Below are 18,792 nucleotides of genomic sequence, written 5' to 3'. Positions count from 1 at the left end.
AGAGTGTGTGTGTTCCACTGATGTATGGATGAGTGACCCCTCGTAAGTAGTGTATCTAGCAGTGTAAGTCACTGCGGTGAATAAGGTGTGTGGGTTGATAACACTACATAGAGTTCATTGGAATCACTTTGGAGAAAAGCATCGCTGAGTGAAAAAAATGTAAATGTAAATTTTGTCTTTGTATGTGCACTAATTCCCAGTGATGTGAGTGAATGAAACATCTTGTGGATTGCGTGGGGAAGACAGCGAACCTCACCATCTGCCGATCAATTTCCTGCCTCAGCAGCAGCTCTCCTCTACGTTGAGAAGGACAGAGCAGAGGACTAAATTCTACACACTCACGCATTAGATCACAGCTAACTGCGACGATGAGGACGTCCACAGGACTGCTGACAGTGTGACAGTGCACAGCTTGGTTTTAGGGATCTTGTGAGTCAAGAGCACAGGCATTTCTTTGTGTGATGTGACTAAAGTATCACCACACCTTTGAAAAATGTATCAGACTTCCAGTAACAGAAGGTCCTATCAATCATTATCAAATATAATAATGCGCTGTATTCAGAGCAAATTCAGAAGGAAGTCATAATATGGAAAAATAGGAAGAGTAGTTAGAACAGATAGTTAATATTGCACTGATAATAAAAGGTATTGGGTATCTAGTCACTAAGAGACTGCAGGATTACTAAGAAATTCTTACGGTGAAATAACCTAGTAAACCGGGTTTGGGGGAGTGTTACCAAAAGATGGCAAAAAACCAACTATTATTATTATTATTGTAATTTTTTTTTTTGGACTCACAGGTGCTACTGAAAGGTAAAATTTGAAGTCTTTTATTGAGGTGGGTTGCAGTCAAAGAAAACCATTGCAAGAATTTTTTTATATGATCTATATAAATGTCTCTTTGCAGTATAAATTATAAGGCATTAAACTTAACTCATCCCCGATCATCCTTACGTCAAAACGGTCTCTCCTGCTACTGCAGCCAGTTGTGAAATGTTTTGAGCGCATGTGGTCATCCCACTAGGGTTAGGGTTCCATTCTCATGGGGTTTAAATTTAGCGTTAAGGATCATTACTACAGTCCTACATATTCAACACGCTCGTCTAAAACAGCTTTTACCGTTTAACCTATTTATACAGCCAGGAATTTTAATGGGACAATCGAGGGCAAATACTTCAAGGGTACAAGTCTTTGCGCTTCGTCTGAACTACCACTTTCTGCCACAGAAATGAAGATAATTTGTGGGCCACCCACAAATTGTACATCTATGTTAGATCTTTTTTTTCTCTTGTTGGTTTGCATCAAAGTATTATGGGTAATGTGGGTTTATTTAACCTTTTTTCTTCAGGTATTTAACGTGCTTCTGCACAATCCCCTGATTTGTGAGTGTGCTGTCGTCAATCCAACCAGTTTACCTGCTGTGCCACTCTTGTGTGCATATGATGGGGCTAAATGACTACCCCTCATTGCAACACACACACACAGTGTCTGAAACCGCTTGTCCCATGTAGGGTTGCAGGGAGCTGGAGCCTCACCTGGCAACACAGGGCATAAGGCTGGAGGGGGATGCCAGTCCATCACAAGGCACCCCAAGTGGGACTCAAAGCCCAGACACACCGGAGAGCAGGACCTGGTCAAACCCACTGCGCCCCCCTCTTTGCAATATTATGTATAAGATATGTTTGTATAATAAAGTATACAAAACTCCAAGAAGTGCTTGTAATAAGCATATTAAGGAAAAACAAGAAAAAAGCTGAAAGTGGCTGTACTTACAAGTCATATTATTTCATCCAAATATACTGTAATAATGTGGCAGCTCAGCTATAAAAGGTATTAGGAAATGTCAGATAAAAGCAATGAAATGATGGAAAAGGTAGATTTTTAAGCAATTGTTACAGGGGATTGCCATTTATTTCCTTTTGCTTCGGCTTCATGTTTTTAAAAACATACCTTTTATATTTTATCAATTTATCATTGGCTGAGGGTGTGATGGCACAGTGTGTTTGGTCAGGGCCTGCTGTGTGGTGCGTCCGGGGTTCAAGCTGTGTTTGAGTGCCTTGTGGTGGACTGGCATCCTGTCCAGGGTGTTTCCCCTCGGCCTTGCCCCCTGCGTTGCTGGGTTAGGCTGTGATCCTGCTCAGGACAAGCAGTTTCAGACTGTGTGTGTGTGTGTGTGTTTTTTTTTTCACTTTGTATTTACGAAGCCAGGAGGTGCTACTGCAGTCACAGCTGCCACCAGCGATCCGGTTTCAAAACTCTTTCTTTTAACAGAGCAGCTTTTTCTCTGAAGATGAGCCATGCGTGACTGTTTTTCACAGCTTTAAAGGTGTGATGTGGGCAAGACAAAAAGCAACTGACTAAAGTGCGTAAAAGCTATACGGCAAAACAGTAGTATAGAACAAAAATAGAAAGGTCTTTGAAAAAATGCATGTGCTGAATTGAATGTCATTCTAAAAAAAAACTTCAGTATATAAAATATGTTTAAATTACATTCAAGAAAGGGGTCATTAAACTTCTCTACGTTGCAAGTTCAGCTCAGGAGGCTTGCAGTGCATCTTCTCAGCCTCTTATCTCATTATGACGTTTTGACACCCTAAAATTTCGGGCAGATCTAAGATTGCAGCTGTGTTCAGATTGCAGATGTCTGTGCATTATGCTGAAGCAGCTCTCAAGGGTTTGGAAGAACTGATCTTGTGTGTAGAAACGAAGGATATAAGTCGAGTTGCAGAGGGACCCGAAATATTGACAAAAGTACGCAGAAGAATTGTACACATACTGTGTGTGGGGGGTCATACTGGGACTGTTTGATCACTGGGGAGACAAGCGCCTCTTGTCAGCGCAATTATACCATTAAGTATTACCACTGTGTGGGGAACAGTGGCACAGCAAGTAGCACCGCTGTCTCACAGTGCCTGGGTGGTGTAGGAAGATATGGGTTTGAACCCCACTCGGCCTGTGTGGAGTTTTCACATTCTCCCCGTGTCTGTGCAGATTTTTCCGGGTGCTCTGGTTTCCTCCCACAGTCCAAAGATATGCTGTTCAGGTTCACCCAGAGAGTGTGTGTTCCACTGATGTATGGATGAGTGACCCATTGTAAGTAGTGTATCTAGTAGTGTAAGTCACCTTGGTGAATAAGGTGTGTGGTCTGATAACACTACAGAGAGTTCTTTGGAAGTTGCTTTGGAGAAAAACATCTGCTAATTAAATAGAGATGGTCCGACGTACAATTTTTCAGCTTTGCGATACGCATTCAGGAGAAACCGTACTCAAATTTTGAATTTCTCCGGGGCAAGCGATATGCGGTACAATTCGCTCTTGTGATGCTGGGCAGCAGCAGCAGCGATCCGCATCTCCCATCTGTGTGAAACGCCCATCGGTGTCTCCTGCTACTGGTGAGAAAAAGAAGAGGAGGGCAATTACTGTTGAGGAGAAACTCAAGATAATTGCCAAGCTTGAACTTGCGGCAAACCCCTAATGGCCATCGCACGTGAACTTGGACGCGAAAGCAAAAATCAACGATCTCGAGCATCTTAAAGGATATGAAGCGATGATGTTCGGTAGGTTAGGTATATTAAATGCATTTTCGACTTACGACATTTTCGTTTTACGATGGGGTTTCCCGGAACGCCACTCCGTCATAAGTCGGGGACCACCTGTGAATGTGAAGTGAGTGGTACAGCATGTATGTGTGTGCGTAGGCTGCGCTGCTCTGGCGCATGTTCAGTTTGAGCCTCAGAGTTGTGTTCTCGCTCGATTTTACTATAAGGAGCGGTGACAGGCGCGCAGGCGGCGAAAGCGCCATCTGACGCAGCTTTGCGGGAAAGAGGAAGCGGGCGGCGCTCAAGTGCGCGCTGAGTAAGAGCGAAGCAGAAAAGCGCACCGCAGACGCCTTTGCGGAGCGCCGAGCTACGTCGTGGCGGCGTGGAAGCTGGAAGATCAAGTAAAGGATAAAAGAAAAGAAAAGAGTTGTTAACGAGAATAAGTGTAGCTGGAAAAATAAAGCGACTGCCGATGATGGGTCGTGCAAGTCAAGGGGGCAAAGCGTGAAACGCGTCCCAAAGGCATCGAAAGTGCCAAGAAACTGTGGCAAAAGTGAATGATCGGGGAGCGCGACGTCCGTACCATGGTGAGTTTTATCAGGACGTGAAGTGAAGTGGGAAGCCCATGTGGAATGAATGGGCTGTGATTGAATGAATGGGTGCTGAAGGAGGGCCGGAGGGGGGGGGGTCGCACTTTCTGGCTGTCATAATTTGGAGTTACTTATTTTATAAGCCGTCATCTGTTTCATTTGTTTGATTGAAAATGAAGGTTAATATAATATGACAACCTCTCTGTTAAAAAAAATACAGTATATGTACGTACACTTACGTTAACGCGGCTGTTCGGAACACTCTCTCTCTATCCCGTGTGTAATACCACCACCAGTTTTGCCACTTATTAGAAAGTACGTCGAAGTTTGTCAGACTTTGAAAACGTGTTGTAGAAGAACTTTTCATAATATCAAACTTTGGTGATGTTAAGATTAAACGTGAATGTATAGCATCTCTGTCGATATGTGAACGCATTCTGTTGCGGTACTGTTATGTTGTTTCAGTACCGAAATTCTGATTCAGAATGTTCTTTTTTTTTGTAATGTTAATTTTTACTTGTTATTTTTTTTTAATTGCTTGGCTGATTTTTTCCCCCCTTCTCAGCCAATTTTCATTTTAACTATTTATAGAACTTGGGAGAATTACTACTGGGAGTATGGGAGAATATTACTATATTGGTGTTCAGTTTCGGTACCTTTACTAAGATGTTGAGTGACGAACTGACGGGAAGTGTCTTTCCTTCGTAAACTGATCCCCTGGTGATGCACTCGGGAATTTCTTCACCAAGGGGCAAATACAGGAGACTTTTCGGAAAAGTTTTCCCACAATGGGTGAAAATGTAAAGTGGCAACATATTACAGTGCCATTTTTTATCTCTTCATGCCTGTCCATCGCAATGTGTTTCCCCAACGGTCCCTCTAGTTGCCGTAAGACTCTGGTTATCTACAACTTCAAGGTATCAAATAGAACTCCTCCTAGATATCTACAAGACTCAATCAACCGCTACCTTCTTCCACATCTGCCCGCTTGATGGTCCCGCGCACGAAAGGTAAAGCGCGGAGGTTCTCGGTTCTGGTTCCATCGTGGTGGAATGACCTCCCCCTCCCCCTCAGAACTGCTGAAACTCTAAATTCAAGAAGAAGGGTCTGAAAACTCACCTCTGGACTCGCTTCACCCATGATCTCTCAAGCTCATGTATGGTGTAAAACGTGTAAATGTTCATGCGTAACTTCGTGATCATCCCCAGATAAGCCTTTACGGCCGCTACTCCTGTATTGTATGTAAATGTTTGTGTGTTTTTAAAAAAATAAAGAAAAAATTCGTAGGAAGGTGATCAGGATTAGTCTATCCTGAGTTTTGCGCACCTTCTCGAGCGATGAACGATCAGCGCAAGTGGAAAAGAAACAAACTATGTTTACTTAAGAATCACACGTCTGCAACTGTGTCTCTCTTTCTGCTATGTAATGCACAAATTGTGTTTTCTCTGAGGTGTACGTCGCGTTGGAGAAAAGCATCTGCTAAATGAATACATGTAAATTAAGTGTTGCTCCTCATGCAAATATAGCCCCCTGGTCATTGATGTGGCGCATGCGCAGAGCCGCACTGCGCTGATGAGACTCGTTCTGTTCACAGACTGGCCTTTGGGTCGCGCGTCACTTGGTTCCTCTTTATTGTAGGGCTGCAGCTCTTTCAAGGAAATTTATCTTCGTCACAGCGGTGGGCCTTGGCCATCCTGTGAGCCTTGTTTAGTGTTTCCGTAGAACAGGGGACTTCTGTTGAAGCCCTTCACTTGCAACCATATTAATATCATATTTGGAAAAAAAAAAAATGTAAAGGTTCTCAGTGATGTTGCCCATTTAAGGTTTGCGTACTGGCAAAGCAAATGCAAAAGTACCGAATCAAAATAGCAGCAAAAACTGCGTTTATATTTTGCGAAAGGCAGATAAAACACACTGCTGAGGTGTTAAAACAGTTAAATTCTTCTTGCAGTGCCCATCTGTTAGTTATTTCTGAGGCTGGCAGCTTGCTGTTCAAGGATTTCCGTAAATGTGTTAAACTCTCTTACACACACACACACAGCTTGTCTCGAGGCAAACCAGAGCCCAACATGGCAACACAGAGCGCAAGGATCACACCCAGGTTGGGATGCCAGTCCATCGCAGAACACCCCAAGCAGGACTCGAACCCCAGACCCACGAAAGAGCAGGCACAGACCGAACCTGCTGCGCCACCGCACCCCCCCGTCTGTTAAAATACAAACACAAAATCCAGATTGCAACCATTAAGTCTAACAACACGTACAAAGGGTTTAATAAAGGTGCTGGACCTGTGATGGCTCACATGAGTATCTTCTGCTGTTGCCTAGAGTGACAGTGCAAATATAAATGTCTCGTCTAGTCTCATTGAGGTGGCCGTCTAACTTCAAAATCTCTCCCCACCGATGAGCAAGAAATTGGAATTGGCTAAAGGTATAAAACTTAAGTCTTTGGAATAAGTGCCTGATTTGATCAGTACAGAGTCGCTTCAAGGTCCTTCTGCAGTTAAGAAAATTTCATTGCTTTTGAGATGAAGACAGCGGTATCTAGCAAGTTGTGCCACTGGAGTACATTTGGTGATAAGTCTTCCTTGAGCCTTTGATTATTTCTGTTTTTCTGAGGTCCAGTTGAGCTGATCATGTACACGTGAGTGTGCACACGTCAATGGCTTTCTCAGCATTCCTCAAACCAACCTGTATCTCCCATAAGTGATACACAAGCCCTGGACAAAATAATGGAATCCGCAAACAGCAAACGAATAAGGAGTGGAGTGAGTCTTTGTCTTTAGAACAGCCTCACGAACGCTGTCTTCTTGGTGTACCGTCATCCAAAAGATGAAACGTCTAGCTGGACCTTGAACCTGTCTATTCATCACTAAGGAAAGCCTCCAGTTGTGAGGGAAATTGAAACTTCATTCACTTTTTGAGAACTTCTAATAAAGATATTATAAAAATGTAATTATTTACATCTCACACTATTTTAATCTTTCAAATTGTTTCCTGTTTCCTCTGAGCTGTAACTGTCAAAGCTCTTCCAAACTTTGAGAGCTTGCTACTTTTCTTCCCAAAGAAAGATGCTCCTCATCTGGACATTGTGTGCTTCTCCGCTCCCATTCCTGGTCCTGACATCTGAACCTTTCAACTGCATTCAAGACAGTGTCAGCTCAGAGTATGGTAAGAACACCTTACTATAAGGAATGCCTCCTGTGTGTCTGCATCGGGGTGTCGATCTGTTCTGTGGGTGGGGAATATTTGCAGTGAAGGTTTGAGCCCTAAACTACTTCTCTCATTTCGTGGTGAACCCAGCGTCCACCCTGATGGAGTCCCTGCAGTGCTACAATGACTACGCCTCCCACATCAACTGCACGTGGACAGAGAGTGAGGCAGTCCACAGAGTGTCCCCACTGTCCCTGTACCACTTGGATGAGAATGACAGGTATACCAGGAGGGCGGTAGATAGAAGGTTCTGGATTGGAAGACTTGAATAGTAATAAGGAGCGAACAGAAAGTATTGCCATGGGGTGTTAAAAATTGAATAGATAATGTGACCCAGATTGAATTACAAAAATTAATTTTTGCCAGCTTGTGCAATTGGATATTTGACTGAAGAAATTCAGGTTATGCTCATGGGTGCAACCACTGGGAGCTCACAAGGCAGGTCAACCTTCAGCTCACAAGTCAGGTTCCTTAGCTACAGGTGGCATCTTCAGACAGTTCTTGGTCTGAGGATGAAACTATAGGACAAAGAGGCAAATGGCATGGAAAACAAGAGACAGGATGGAAAGTAGGCAGAGAGAAGTCGGGTTTGACCTTCCGTGTCGATTTGTGTTATATGTTTTTCCATCCCATTTATCTCTATTTTATTTAGAGAATGGTGTATTAAATGGGATTTGAATGACTGGTTGACAGTAAGAGAAATAACGACACCGAAAAATGGGACAGCAGGTCTGTCCATCAATCCATCAATCCATCAATCCATTCATTTTCTATCCCGCTTGTCCTAGTAGGGTCGCGGTGGCAGCAGGGAGAGCAGAGAGGCCCAGCTGCCGCTGTTCCCTGCAACTTCCTCCGGCTCAACCCGGGGGATCCTCAGTCGTTCCCAGGCCAGCTGTGAGATACAATCCCTCCGGCGGGTCCTGAGCCGACCTCGGGGCCTCGTCCTAGTTGGCCGTGCCTAGTATACCTCCAAAGGGAGGTGCCCAGGGGGCATCCTTATCAGATGCCCGAACCACCTTGAGCAAGGTGCTTACCATAAATTTCTCGAATAAAATTACCCAGCTGTATAAATGGGTAAGTAACTGTGGGTAGATGAATGTTATAAGTCGCTTCAGAGAAAACATCAGCTAAATGAATTAATAGATAGGTGAGACTGAGCACATGACACTGTGTTCCTGCCTCCCTGCCAGGGATAGCCCGTGTGTCCCATTTGGCCCTCAGGAGCACCATGTCGGAGGGCAGCTTAGAGTGCGGTGTCGGTACAACACCTCCGTGTTTGGCATTGGGAGCCCGCACACCTTCTTCTTCAAGACGCCCCACTCTGCTGCCATGTCCAGGACCATCCATCTATCTCGGAACGGTCAGTAGTGAGGATCAGGTGTAGTTAGAAGCACACAGTATGATATGGTGATTATTCCTTCAGCTGCCTAATTCCACAACCCTTTCGTAACCAGCTTCATCGGAACTTGTCTGAAAGATCTCGCCGAAGCGCGTGTAGGACATCCTGTGCCAACATGTGCTCTTTCCTGCAGTGAAAGTTGGACCCCCCCAGGGACTGTCCCTGAACGTTACCGAAATGGGGAGCAGGTTGCTAAGCTGGAAGAGTCCTTTAACTCCAGCGTCTCCCTTGCACCCAACGCTGAGCTACCAGATCAGATACAGGAGGCTCGGCCAGCGCTGGATGGTAACGACCCCTTAAAGCATCACGCTCGTCCTCAGCTTCTCCTCTGCAGTTCTCGCTCAGTCTAATAAAAATGGAACTTTGTCGATGAAGTGACGTTTTGAGGAAAAGGAGCAGCACCAACTCTGAAAACCGAAACCAGACTTTGTGATCTTGGTGTTGCTGTCAGTGTGTTTCCATCCGCACTGCAGACAGATGCAAACAAGAATGTGTATGCAGAAATATTAGAAGAAAGCACATGTAGGAGGATCCTTTGATCTGTAACCTGCGGTGATCTTCATACCTGAGCATTTAGTGCAGGAGAAAGCTTTGTGACATCCACCTAGGCCCAGGTGTGGCTGTGTGTGACCTTTGCCATCGCGAGACTGCTGCATTGTAATAATTGTTCCATCTGCTTTCTGCTGCATGTCTTATAAGGGCTCAGGGCAACTTGGGTTTTTGGGTTTTAATTTTTCCTATGGTAAAATGAACTGCTGGGGGGGGGGGTGCAGTGGCGCAGTGGTGCAGTGGGTTGAATCTCATCCTGCTCTCTGGTGGGTCTGGGGTTCAAGTCCTGCTTGGGGTGCCTTGTGATGGACTGGCATGTAGTCCCGTCCTGGGTGTGTCCCCTCCCCCTCCATCCCCACGCCCTGTGTTGCCGGGTTAGGCTCCGGCTCCCTGTGACCCCCGTATGGGACAAGTGGTTCAGACAATGTAAAATGAACTGCTGAAGTAATCTGTAAAATCTGACCAAAGCATTTATATCATCACATTAAGGACAACATTGCAGCGCTAGACACTCTCATTATTTCTGTGGCACCACAGACTCTGGACATTTCTGACGTGAAATGGGACATTGGGGCGGAGTCCCTGGTGCCTGGCTCCAGGTACGAGGCCATGGTGAGGGCAAGGGGCGGAAGGGGTCCCTGGAGTGACTGGAGTCCCCCTGTGCTGTGGCAGACAGAGGAGGGTGAGTGCCACTGATACATCGCCTGGCACCTCTGGAGATGGACTGGCTCAGAACTTTACTAAATATTAAGTTAAATCTTTGATCTTTTAAAAAACAGATTGCAGAAGATTCTATTCTTTGGTGTGGTATTCAGCCACAGCAGGTTTACAGATGTGTGGTTGGTAAATCTAAAGCCGCGATGCCTCCTCTTCTTCCCCCCCGCTGCCATCTCCTTCTCCAACCGGCAGCCTCGGGACCTCAAGGTCCTTATAACCTGCAGTGTTTTTTTGACGGGAACAAGACAGTGAGCTGCAGCTGGGAGCTGCGCAGAGACCTGGCAGAATCCGTCACCTACAGGCTCTCCTACCAAACAAACTCCTCTGCGGCGTAAGTGTGCTAAAGGGGCAGGGCCCGGCTCTAAGAGTGTGTGTTCGCACGTGACATTGGCTTGCACAGGCACAATCGCATGTGTTTCCACTTGTGTTCATAGCTCAGCTCAAGCGTGTCAGTGTGGGCCCCTCGCTCTACATACGAGCGCGACTGAGCATCCCTTATCATTGTGTCTTTGCCTCTAAGTACTTAACGTGCATCCCCACCCCCCTCCGTCTTTCCCATCACAGGGTCCAGCATTGCTATGGAGTGATCCCTGTTGTCCACGACCCCAGTGACCCCATTGTCCAGTTTCGATGCTCCTTCTTTGTCTCTCGCGCTGAAGAGCTCCAGGTCAATCTCACCCCAGAATACAAAAAAAAGCAGTTCTGTTCTCACACTAACAGTGAGTACTTGGCCCAGTTGCTCTGCCTGCTCCCTCACTTTCCTGTCTTGGTCCCTCAGCTTTCTCAGGATCAATTGCTCTGGGCACCGAGCAATAGAAGGGATTTCAGTATCTTCTGACCTTTGTGTCAAAGAGAGATGGCATGTGGGGCAATTCAAGTGTTGCGCTGCTGCCATCGAGTGTCTCCGCTGGGCACAGCATGCAGTGTTCCTAGACTCTAAACTGAACCACACTTATGTACTCTACATGCTGCTACATCGTTTCCTAGGGACAGAGACTGCACTTCTTGCGCCAGCATCACCCATTGTGCACAATCTGCTTCATTTTAGATTAATTTTGTGGGTCCTTATTTAACTAGAGCCGCATAAAAACTTAAAAACGCATAAAATTCAAACTCCGCCATTAGAGGCTTCACCCTAACCTATTCATGAAGCCCGATGAAGTCTTCGGCCTTTAACTGGGTGGCCGTGCTTACGAATCTGTCACTGCATCTGCTTCTTACAGTCCGGCTCCCCCCTCCGGGCCCAGTGAAGGTGACGGAGAAGGACCAGATGTTTGAACTGAGCTGGAAACCCCCAGTTTCTCCTAAAGTGAAGGTCTCCTACCAGGCGCGCTACTGGAGCATGGAGAGGCAGGTAAGATGTGCGGGTCTGTGAATCAGTAGCTTTGTCAGACTGTCTGTTGGCAGGGGGCGTAGCCGGAACTTTTTTCAGGGATGGCCAGGTAAGACCCAGTGATTTCATTGGGGTGGCCCAAAAAAAAATCACAACTGACTGTGTGTCACGTCCACGCCCACAACACAAGCGACAACACCTGACTCTGCACTAGCTCCCGAGTAATCGCTCACCCTTTAAAGACCCTCTTCAGCTCCCGTACCGTTGCGGAATCTCGTTTGGGACAACCGTCCTTCCTCGCGTTACTTAGCACACACTCTTGCTCTATTCTCTATTCACGATCTCCAGTCTTTTGACTCCTTGCTTCGTTTTCCAACCACGTCCATGGATCCTCGTTCCTGTCCCGTTCGCCGATCGACCGACCCTTCGCCTGTCCCTGGTTTTGAGAACTTGCCTCTTCCCTCAACTTCAGACGAACAACGCTGCACTTGGGTTCAGCCGTCCCGGCCCCCTGTGTTCCTCGTGACACTGTGACACGCTGTACCAAAAGCAAATTCTACGGACAGAAATTCTATAAATTCTACAGAATTTATTACAAATGTTCACAAGAAATTACAGTGGCAGTACTTAGAAACGTCTGTAAAAACACACACACACACACACACACACACACTTTCTGAACCGCTTGTCCCTTACGGGGTCACGGAGCCTACCCGGCAACACAGGGCGTAAGGCCAGAGGGGGAAGGGGACACACCCAGGACGGGACGCCAGTCCGCCGCAAGGCACCCCAAGTGGGACTCGAACCCCAGACCCACCGGACAGCAGGACTGCGGTCCAACCCACTGCGCCACCGCACCCCCTTGTAAAAACATTATAATATCATTTAATACGATCCTTATTCGACATTATTTATTTATTTAGATGATAATGATGCAAATTGGGTATTGGAAATTTTTTTTTTTATCCTTGCGCATACAACTTATGCAACCTATATACCTGGGCAACGACTGACTACATGAGTGTTTCTGCTCATCTCTGCTTCTGGTCTGATGTGTGTTGTGTCTGTAGAGCTTCTCCACAAGCTCCCTCTCGGACTGTATCTCTGCGTCCTCCTCGTCTCTCTTGGCAGCACACATTTCCCCTGCTTCTCCCCTCTCTGTAACATTCATTTCCCTGCCTCTTCATCATTTTCAGCTTCACTAGTACTAGCCCTCAGTTTGTAAAAAGAGGAAAGTATCTTCATCTTCTTAATCGTCCCCTGCTTTCCTTTTGCTCTCTACAGTTTAGACAAACACACCTATCAAACACTTTTATTATTAAATTGAATAGCTCCTTACAAAAAACAGTGACAGACTCATAATGTAAGTGTATTATGATGTGGTAGTGTTATGTGGGATAATATTGTTTTTTAAAATTAGCTAGCTAGCAGCGGCAGTAACTTTAGCTAGCATTAGCCTATTAGCTAAGCTATGCGATAATATTGTAACAGCGCTGAGGGGAGTAAATGTGTAAATAGTTGGCATTAGTGTTTATGTGTGTGGTTTCTGATTGGTTGTCGCCCTATTTATGTTCAGTGTTCGAGAGTGGGATTCTGGGGAGTCCCGGGGGGAACCCCTTAACCAGGGGGTGCAGCAGGGGGGCTGGGAGTGACCCAGGGGGATTCTGAGGTGTTCTGTGTTTTGTACTGTCTGAAGCGTCTTTGTTAAGACTGTTGTTGGAGACATCCATGCTTTCAGTAAAGAGCACATTTCTTTTACCCTGTCTGTCGAGCCAGTTTCTAGTAGCTCCGTGGGGGGACGGTACAATGTGGTAAGCTAACATTTGTTTGTCATGATGAAACATCGCAGTACTTCAACTTGAACAAACTGTCATGAAATGGTAGTGAAATGTAGGTGAATAACACTGATTTTACTCTCCTGATCACCGTATCTTCTTGCGCTGGACTTGGCTGCAGTGAGTAACGGTACCTAAATTGAATTTTCCCGCTCCTACTCCTCCCTCCTACACGCGGAGGTTTGTGCCGTGCGGGCGGTTCGCAGCTCTCCAGCCTAACGGCGCCGTACGGATCACTATGCGCGTCGTACAAATGAAGTTTGAGCGGCGAACAAAGTCACCTGTCAGCGTGGTCAGATTTGCACAAGTCAGGGGTGGCACTGGCCATCCGCAACCACCATGTAGCTACGCCCCTGTCTGTCGGTCACGTTGCGTGTCTGTCTCATCACGCTACCTATCTGCTTGTCCGTTACTTTCATTACCGTCCATCACTGGACACATGCAAAGTGCTGTTGACGATTCCTTTCGACTCCCTGCCAGGCTATGAACCCTCCCTTACGGTGGGGACTGAACGTAGCTGTGACCCCCGTTGCTCCCGGAAAGCTCACCTCAGCTGAAAACTCTCATTCTCTCTTTCCCCCTCTCCCTCTTTCTCAGGAGGACCTGACCCAGTTGAACTTCTCACAGAGCACCTACTCTCACCGCTTCCATAGCAGCTCCCTGCGACCACATACACGCTACTGGGTCCAAGTGCGAATCCTGGTCGCCCCCAGCAGTTATCGAGGTCCACCATCTGAGTGGACAGAGGCGGTGGAGTTTATTACCCACCCAGGTGAGACCTTTGACTCAGCGTGAGGATTAGTCACTGAGGAGCAGTTCAGCTCCAGAAAGCAAATTTAGTGAATGTCCTGAGTTCCTGAACTTCTTCGTAAGATCACTCTCCAGGTGCTCTGAGATTATTGACCGTTGATTTTTTTTTTTGTTTACCACCTCTGAAACCTGCAAGTGTCTCGCACATGAGAAGAAATAGAGAAAGCAAAGAGAAGCGTACAGCGAAAGGTCTCTAACACGTGAATGTGCGTTTGTCTTCTCCGTGCTGACAGCTCCCTGGTCCATCTCCACGTTCATCTACATCATCACTGGTGTGGTTGTGACCATATTCTTCTTCATTCTTTACTTTACCCTGCCTGCCTTCCACAGGTATGTCCCAGACTTTGACAGCTACTATTACTGTGGTTAGCAGAAATTATTAGAACGTAGCCTATGGCAGCTGGTGCAGGGACCAAGATGCTTGACCAAAAAAAATGTGTGACCACTTCCCAGGAATGGAGTTCCACTTTTACAGTACATTTCCTTTCAGTGTCAGAAATTAAGATCTGAAATGTATCGTCATTTTTGGACAGACTGAGCTTCTGCTACATGTGCTAAGTTCAGAAATAACGTGTCTCTTTATGTCAGGAGGCTGATAAGGTGGGAAGTGTCACTTCCTTCTCCCATCAAGAGCAAAGTCATGGAAGAAATTCTGAAGGTCAGTGCCTCCTGCCACAGCTAACTTCTCTTCATCTCCTCTGAATAACCCGCATCATTTTTCCACCCTCTGGATATGCTGCTCCTCTTCATCAAATTTAAAAAGTAACGGTTGCTCATAATATTCCTGCAGTCTGGCTTAGAAAAACTTAGTGGTTCCCACTTTCTAAATAATATAAAAAAGCAGGAACTGGTTCACGCAACATCAGAAATCCCCTTTCAGCATCGGAGAATGTTCACAGACATGGTTCGACTCATGGCGTTATTGTCAGTGCTATTTTATAGCAGTTTAGACTGTGGACGTCTTGCTAAGCTGTGCAAGGCCGGTAGTGGCTGGTCCTGATGTGGAGGCAGTCACGTGAGAAGGAAGGATGCAGAAAAACAGGCGAGGGTCAACCAAAAGCAGACTCATGCTTAATAGGAGCACGACCACAAATACAGAGGAATATGAAATGATCTGGTGCAAAATGAGTAGAGCAACCTAACAAAAGGCTGCCGCGATTGTCACACGCCCTCTCAGATCTCCTTCCAGCATTGGTCCCCCGCCAGCTGCTTCATGTAACAATGCTTACTGTCTCATTTCAGGCAGCTTGTCTTCATTGTATGGAAATTGGCAAGGGGCAGGTGGTGGGGAGAGGTCCGCCAAGTATAGCCCTGTCCCACTGCACAGTTCCACTCCCCACCAGCTCACACTGTTTATTTGGTGTCCATCTCAGGCATAGGTCTCTTATGATCTTTCATTTCTCCTAAAGCTCTCTTTTTTATCCATCAGGTCTTCATTCTTTGCTTTCGGTCCTCAGTGTCAGCAATTGCGTGCTTTTTATCTGAAATGTAGATGTGGGCCCGTGACCTCACACCAAGAAATCACGTGCAAATCTTGTCCATGTCCTTTCAATGTCACATTTTTCATTGATTTAAGGGGGGATTTATCAAAGGTTGTCCACATCTGAGGAGCTTACAATAAATGGACACACCTGATTCAGAATGTACTAGGAAGCTTTACAAATGAAACAATCCTTCTTTTAATAGCCTAGTAGATACCTTTATCCAGCGTGATTTAGATGGCTGGGGGTGCGGTGGTGCAGCGGGTTGGACCGGGTCCTGCTCTCCGGTGGGTCTCGGGGTTCGAGTCCTGCTTGGGGTGCCTTGCGATGGACTGGCGTCCTGTCCTGGGTGTGTCCCCTCCTCCTCCAGCCTTACGCCCTGTGTTGTTGAGTTAGGCTTTGGCTCTCCATGACCCTAAATGGGACAAGTGGTTCAGAAAGTGTGTGTGTGAATGAGATTTACATGGCTGATAATATACACCACATGCAGCAGGATGTGTTACTTACACAGTTGATGCTTAGTATTGTGCTCAAGGGTAAACCAACAAGGCCCTGTCTCTGCACTTGAACCTACAACCTTGGTCATATCTTAACTATAGCAACTGATGCATAATTTGTGCTCTTGCAGCACTCCCCGAGCAGCTGTGCATTTTCATCACAGGCTGAGAAAGCTTACATCTGTAACGTGCAAATCCTGGACAGCCTCTCTTCCTCCAGGTAAAGCACTCGTGCCACGTTTACACCCTGCCAGTCCGCATTCGGCGGGCCTCTGACGTTGGGAAAACAGGTGTTTACGCAACATGAGTTGTCATCTGAGAACTTCTTTAGGGCCTCCTGTAATGTCATAATAAAAAATGTAGTTTCGCCTGTTTTCTTGGCTCTCAGCTGTCCGGAAGACACCGGCTGGGATGCTGCCCTTGACCGGTACGACTTCAAGAGTCCACCCTCCCTGAGTGAGGAGAGGCGGGAGAAGGATACTTCAAGCCTGAGTTTCAACGGCCCTTACCTTCTGTGTCGCAAAATGTCACAATCGCTGAGCGAGACGCTAGATTACTGCAGCGCGAAGGAGGCCGATTCCGACTCGGAATCGCTCTCCACCGGCTCCCACCTCTCTCTGTCCGTGGGCGAATCGACAACAGGGTACGTGAGTCTGCCCTCGGACGCCGGCCTGTCTCCGCTCCACGTCCTGAGGGAGTACATAGACTGGCCGTTCGCTCCCAATGACTCCTTCGGGTCAAACTTTGAGGTACGAGATTGCAACCCCCCGGCCTATACGCCGACCCCCCCGGCACTGCACTCCTCCCTGCTCCAGCGCATATCCGCAGGCCTCGTTCCCGACGCGCAGGCAGGGGAGCCACACAGAACGGCGGGCAACAGCAGCGTGGACTTTACAGTGCAGTAAATCGTTGCATGATAACCTGTGCGTTTGTGTGTGTTTCAGCTAAGTAAATAAGATATTGCATTTACTTGCTCCAGGTGTGATTGTGGTACATGTGGTACATGGCCTGTACCCATGGAGCGGCACGCTCAGCCTTTCAGGGTGGCTCACTGACGAACCACCCATCCCTGAGATCGTTCACCCGGAATCCGATCTGAGATGCAGAACATGTCTATGTATCTAATGCCTGTGCATCAGAGAAACCTACTGTTAATCTCATAAATATTAAATATACTTCGTGCATAACTTTGTGTGGACTAAATCATATAAAAAAAAGTGTAAAGGCCTGTTGCTGTCAGTCATCCGTACAGTGCAAAACTTTTCTCGCTGTATTGCGTGAAATACATACATCATGTAGTCTTACAAGGCAACACTTTTGTAAAAGTTTAGATTCACCGAGGAGCTTTTGAGTAGCAGGGGAGCAAGGGCGTTCATTTCAGTTTGCTGACACAGGCTGTGCCCATTCAGCATGAAGACTCTGTTGTGTGTGTGCTTTTAACTTTAATAAAAAGGTGAAAAATGAATCCCGTTATTCAGTGCATAGACGAGTGCATAAAAGACTTTTGAAACACGTTACTGCTGTGCCACAATATTCTGCTACCCATAGGTCAATGTCAGTAATGTCGGAAGTATTCGGGGATGTGAATAGACACTTCTCACAGCTTTTTTTTTTTTTGATCGTGGCAGATATGAAGGTCTAAACTGATGTTGTTCGAGAGAAGAGCAGAAAAACACACCCAGACACAAACACCGGAACCAGGGTTCCAACAGCTGAAAACATTTAAGCTGTAAGATCTGGGCAAAGCAAATGAACTTAGAGAATCTGTCAACGGACGACATTAGCTTGCGTGATTGTCTGTGGGTTCGAAAGTCATCTGTCCCCTCTCTTTCACCTCGTTTGTCTTTTCTCCTCGTTTGTGGATTATGCCCAGCTGGTGTCTGCATCGCTAAATGAATGGGGGCCAGCTGGGCACTATTAGTTATTATAATATAGCGCAGGCTTTCCGCATGACGAAAATCCAACCTTGTGGCGAACGATTTGCCTTTCCCTGGGTTACTTCGTAGAAGGAGTCAAACTAAACGGGCCCCGTGCAAATGCTTTTTTACTTGAAATAAATGAAATTAAATGTTGGGAGTAAAAGAGCAATAAAAATAATCTGTTCCAGATAAAAAGTGGACAGTGGACAGTTGGTAGTGTAGTGATTAGAGCTACTGCCTTTAGACCCAAAGGTTGCAGGTTTAAGCTTTACCTCTGGCTGTAGTACCCTTGAGTAAGGTGCCTCCCCTTAATTGCACCAGTAAAATTACCCAGCTGTTTAAATGGGTAAATAACTGTAACATCAACACTGTAAGTCACTTTGGAGCAAAGCATCAGTTAAATGAATAAAAATGGTATTACAATAATCCAATAAGTTAGTTGTCTAAAAAACGGTCAAGACTGTGCACAGGATAGTATGTAATTGTGTTGGGGATATTAATTGTGACACTGCAATAACCACTAATGTTTAGATATTTGAAAAGCAGTAGTGGAACACCATTGGTCAGGTATTGAGGGGGGACCGAAACTGCAATCAGTGCTGCTCAGTGCACTTACACACAGGAGACAAGGTAAGGACAACGCCCAGTACCTGGGACGTCTCATATCAACGTGTCCAGCCCTGTCTGGCCTAACCTACCCAATGATAAAAGGCTGAAATGTCTTCCTCTTTCCTCCATACATCACCTTAAAGACCGATGATCGGTCTACACTCCAAAGGTCTTCATTTGTCTTGTGAAATAACCAGGGCGACACACGGGAAGCCGGACTTTCTCGGGCAGCGTCTGCTGTCGCTGTCGTGCGATCGCCTCGCAGCATCTGCAGACATCACAGCTCACGGCCTTCTGCGTGA

At 46.4% G+C, this 18,792-nt stretch overlaps 1 protein-coding gene across 1 annotated transcript; it reads left to right on the top strand.

Moving 5' to 3' along the window:
• Positions 1–8,899: 8,899 nt before the first annotated feature.
• On the top strand, positions 8,900–17,327 carry LOC108928835 (cytokine receptor common subunit beta-like). Its single transcript, XM_018742999.2, has 10 exons — positions 8,900–9,025; positions 9,827–9,971; positions 10,199–10,337; positions 10,571–10,725; positions 11,230–11,360; positions 13,772–13,946; positions 14,218–14,314; positions 14,573–14,642; positions 16,094–16,182; positions 16,351–17,327. Exons 1-10 carry the CDS (start codon positions 8,918–8,920, stop codon positions 16,865–16,867), a joined length of 1,626 nt encoding a protein of 541 aa, XP_018598515.2. The 5' UTR covers positions 8,900–8,917; the 3' UTR covers positions 16,868–17,327.
• The last annotated feature ends 1,465 nt before the right edge of the window (positions 17,328–18,792 follow it).

Source organism: Scleropages formosus, chromosome 3 (assembly GCF_900964775.1).
Source record: "Scleropages formosus chromosome 3, fSclFor1.1, whole genome shotgun sequence".
NCBI classification, from domain to species: domain Eukaryota; kingdom Metazoa; phylum Chordata; class Actinopteri; order Osteoglossiformes; family Osteoglossidae; genus Scleropages; species Scleropages formosus.
This window is presented reverse-complemented; position numbering and strand designations above follow the sequence as displayed.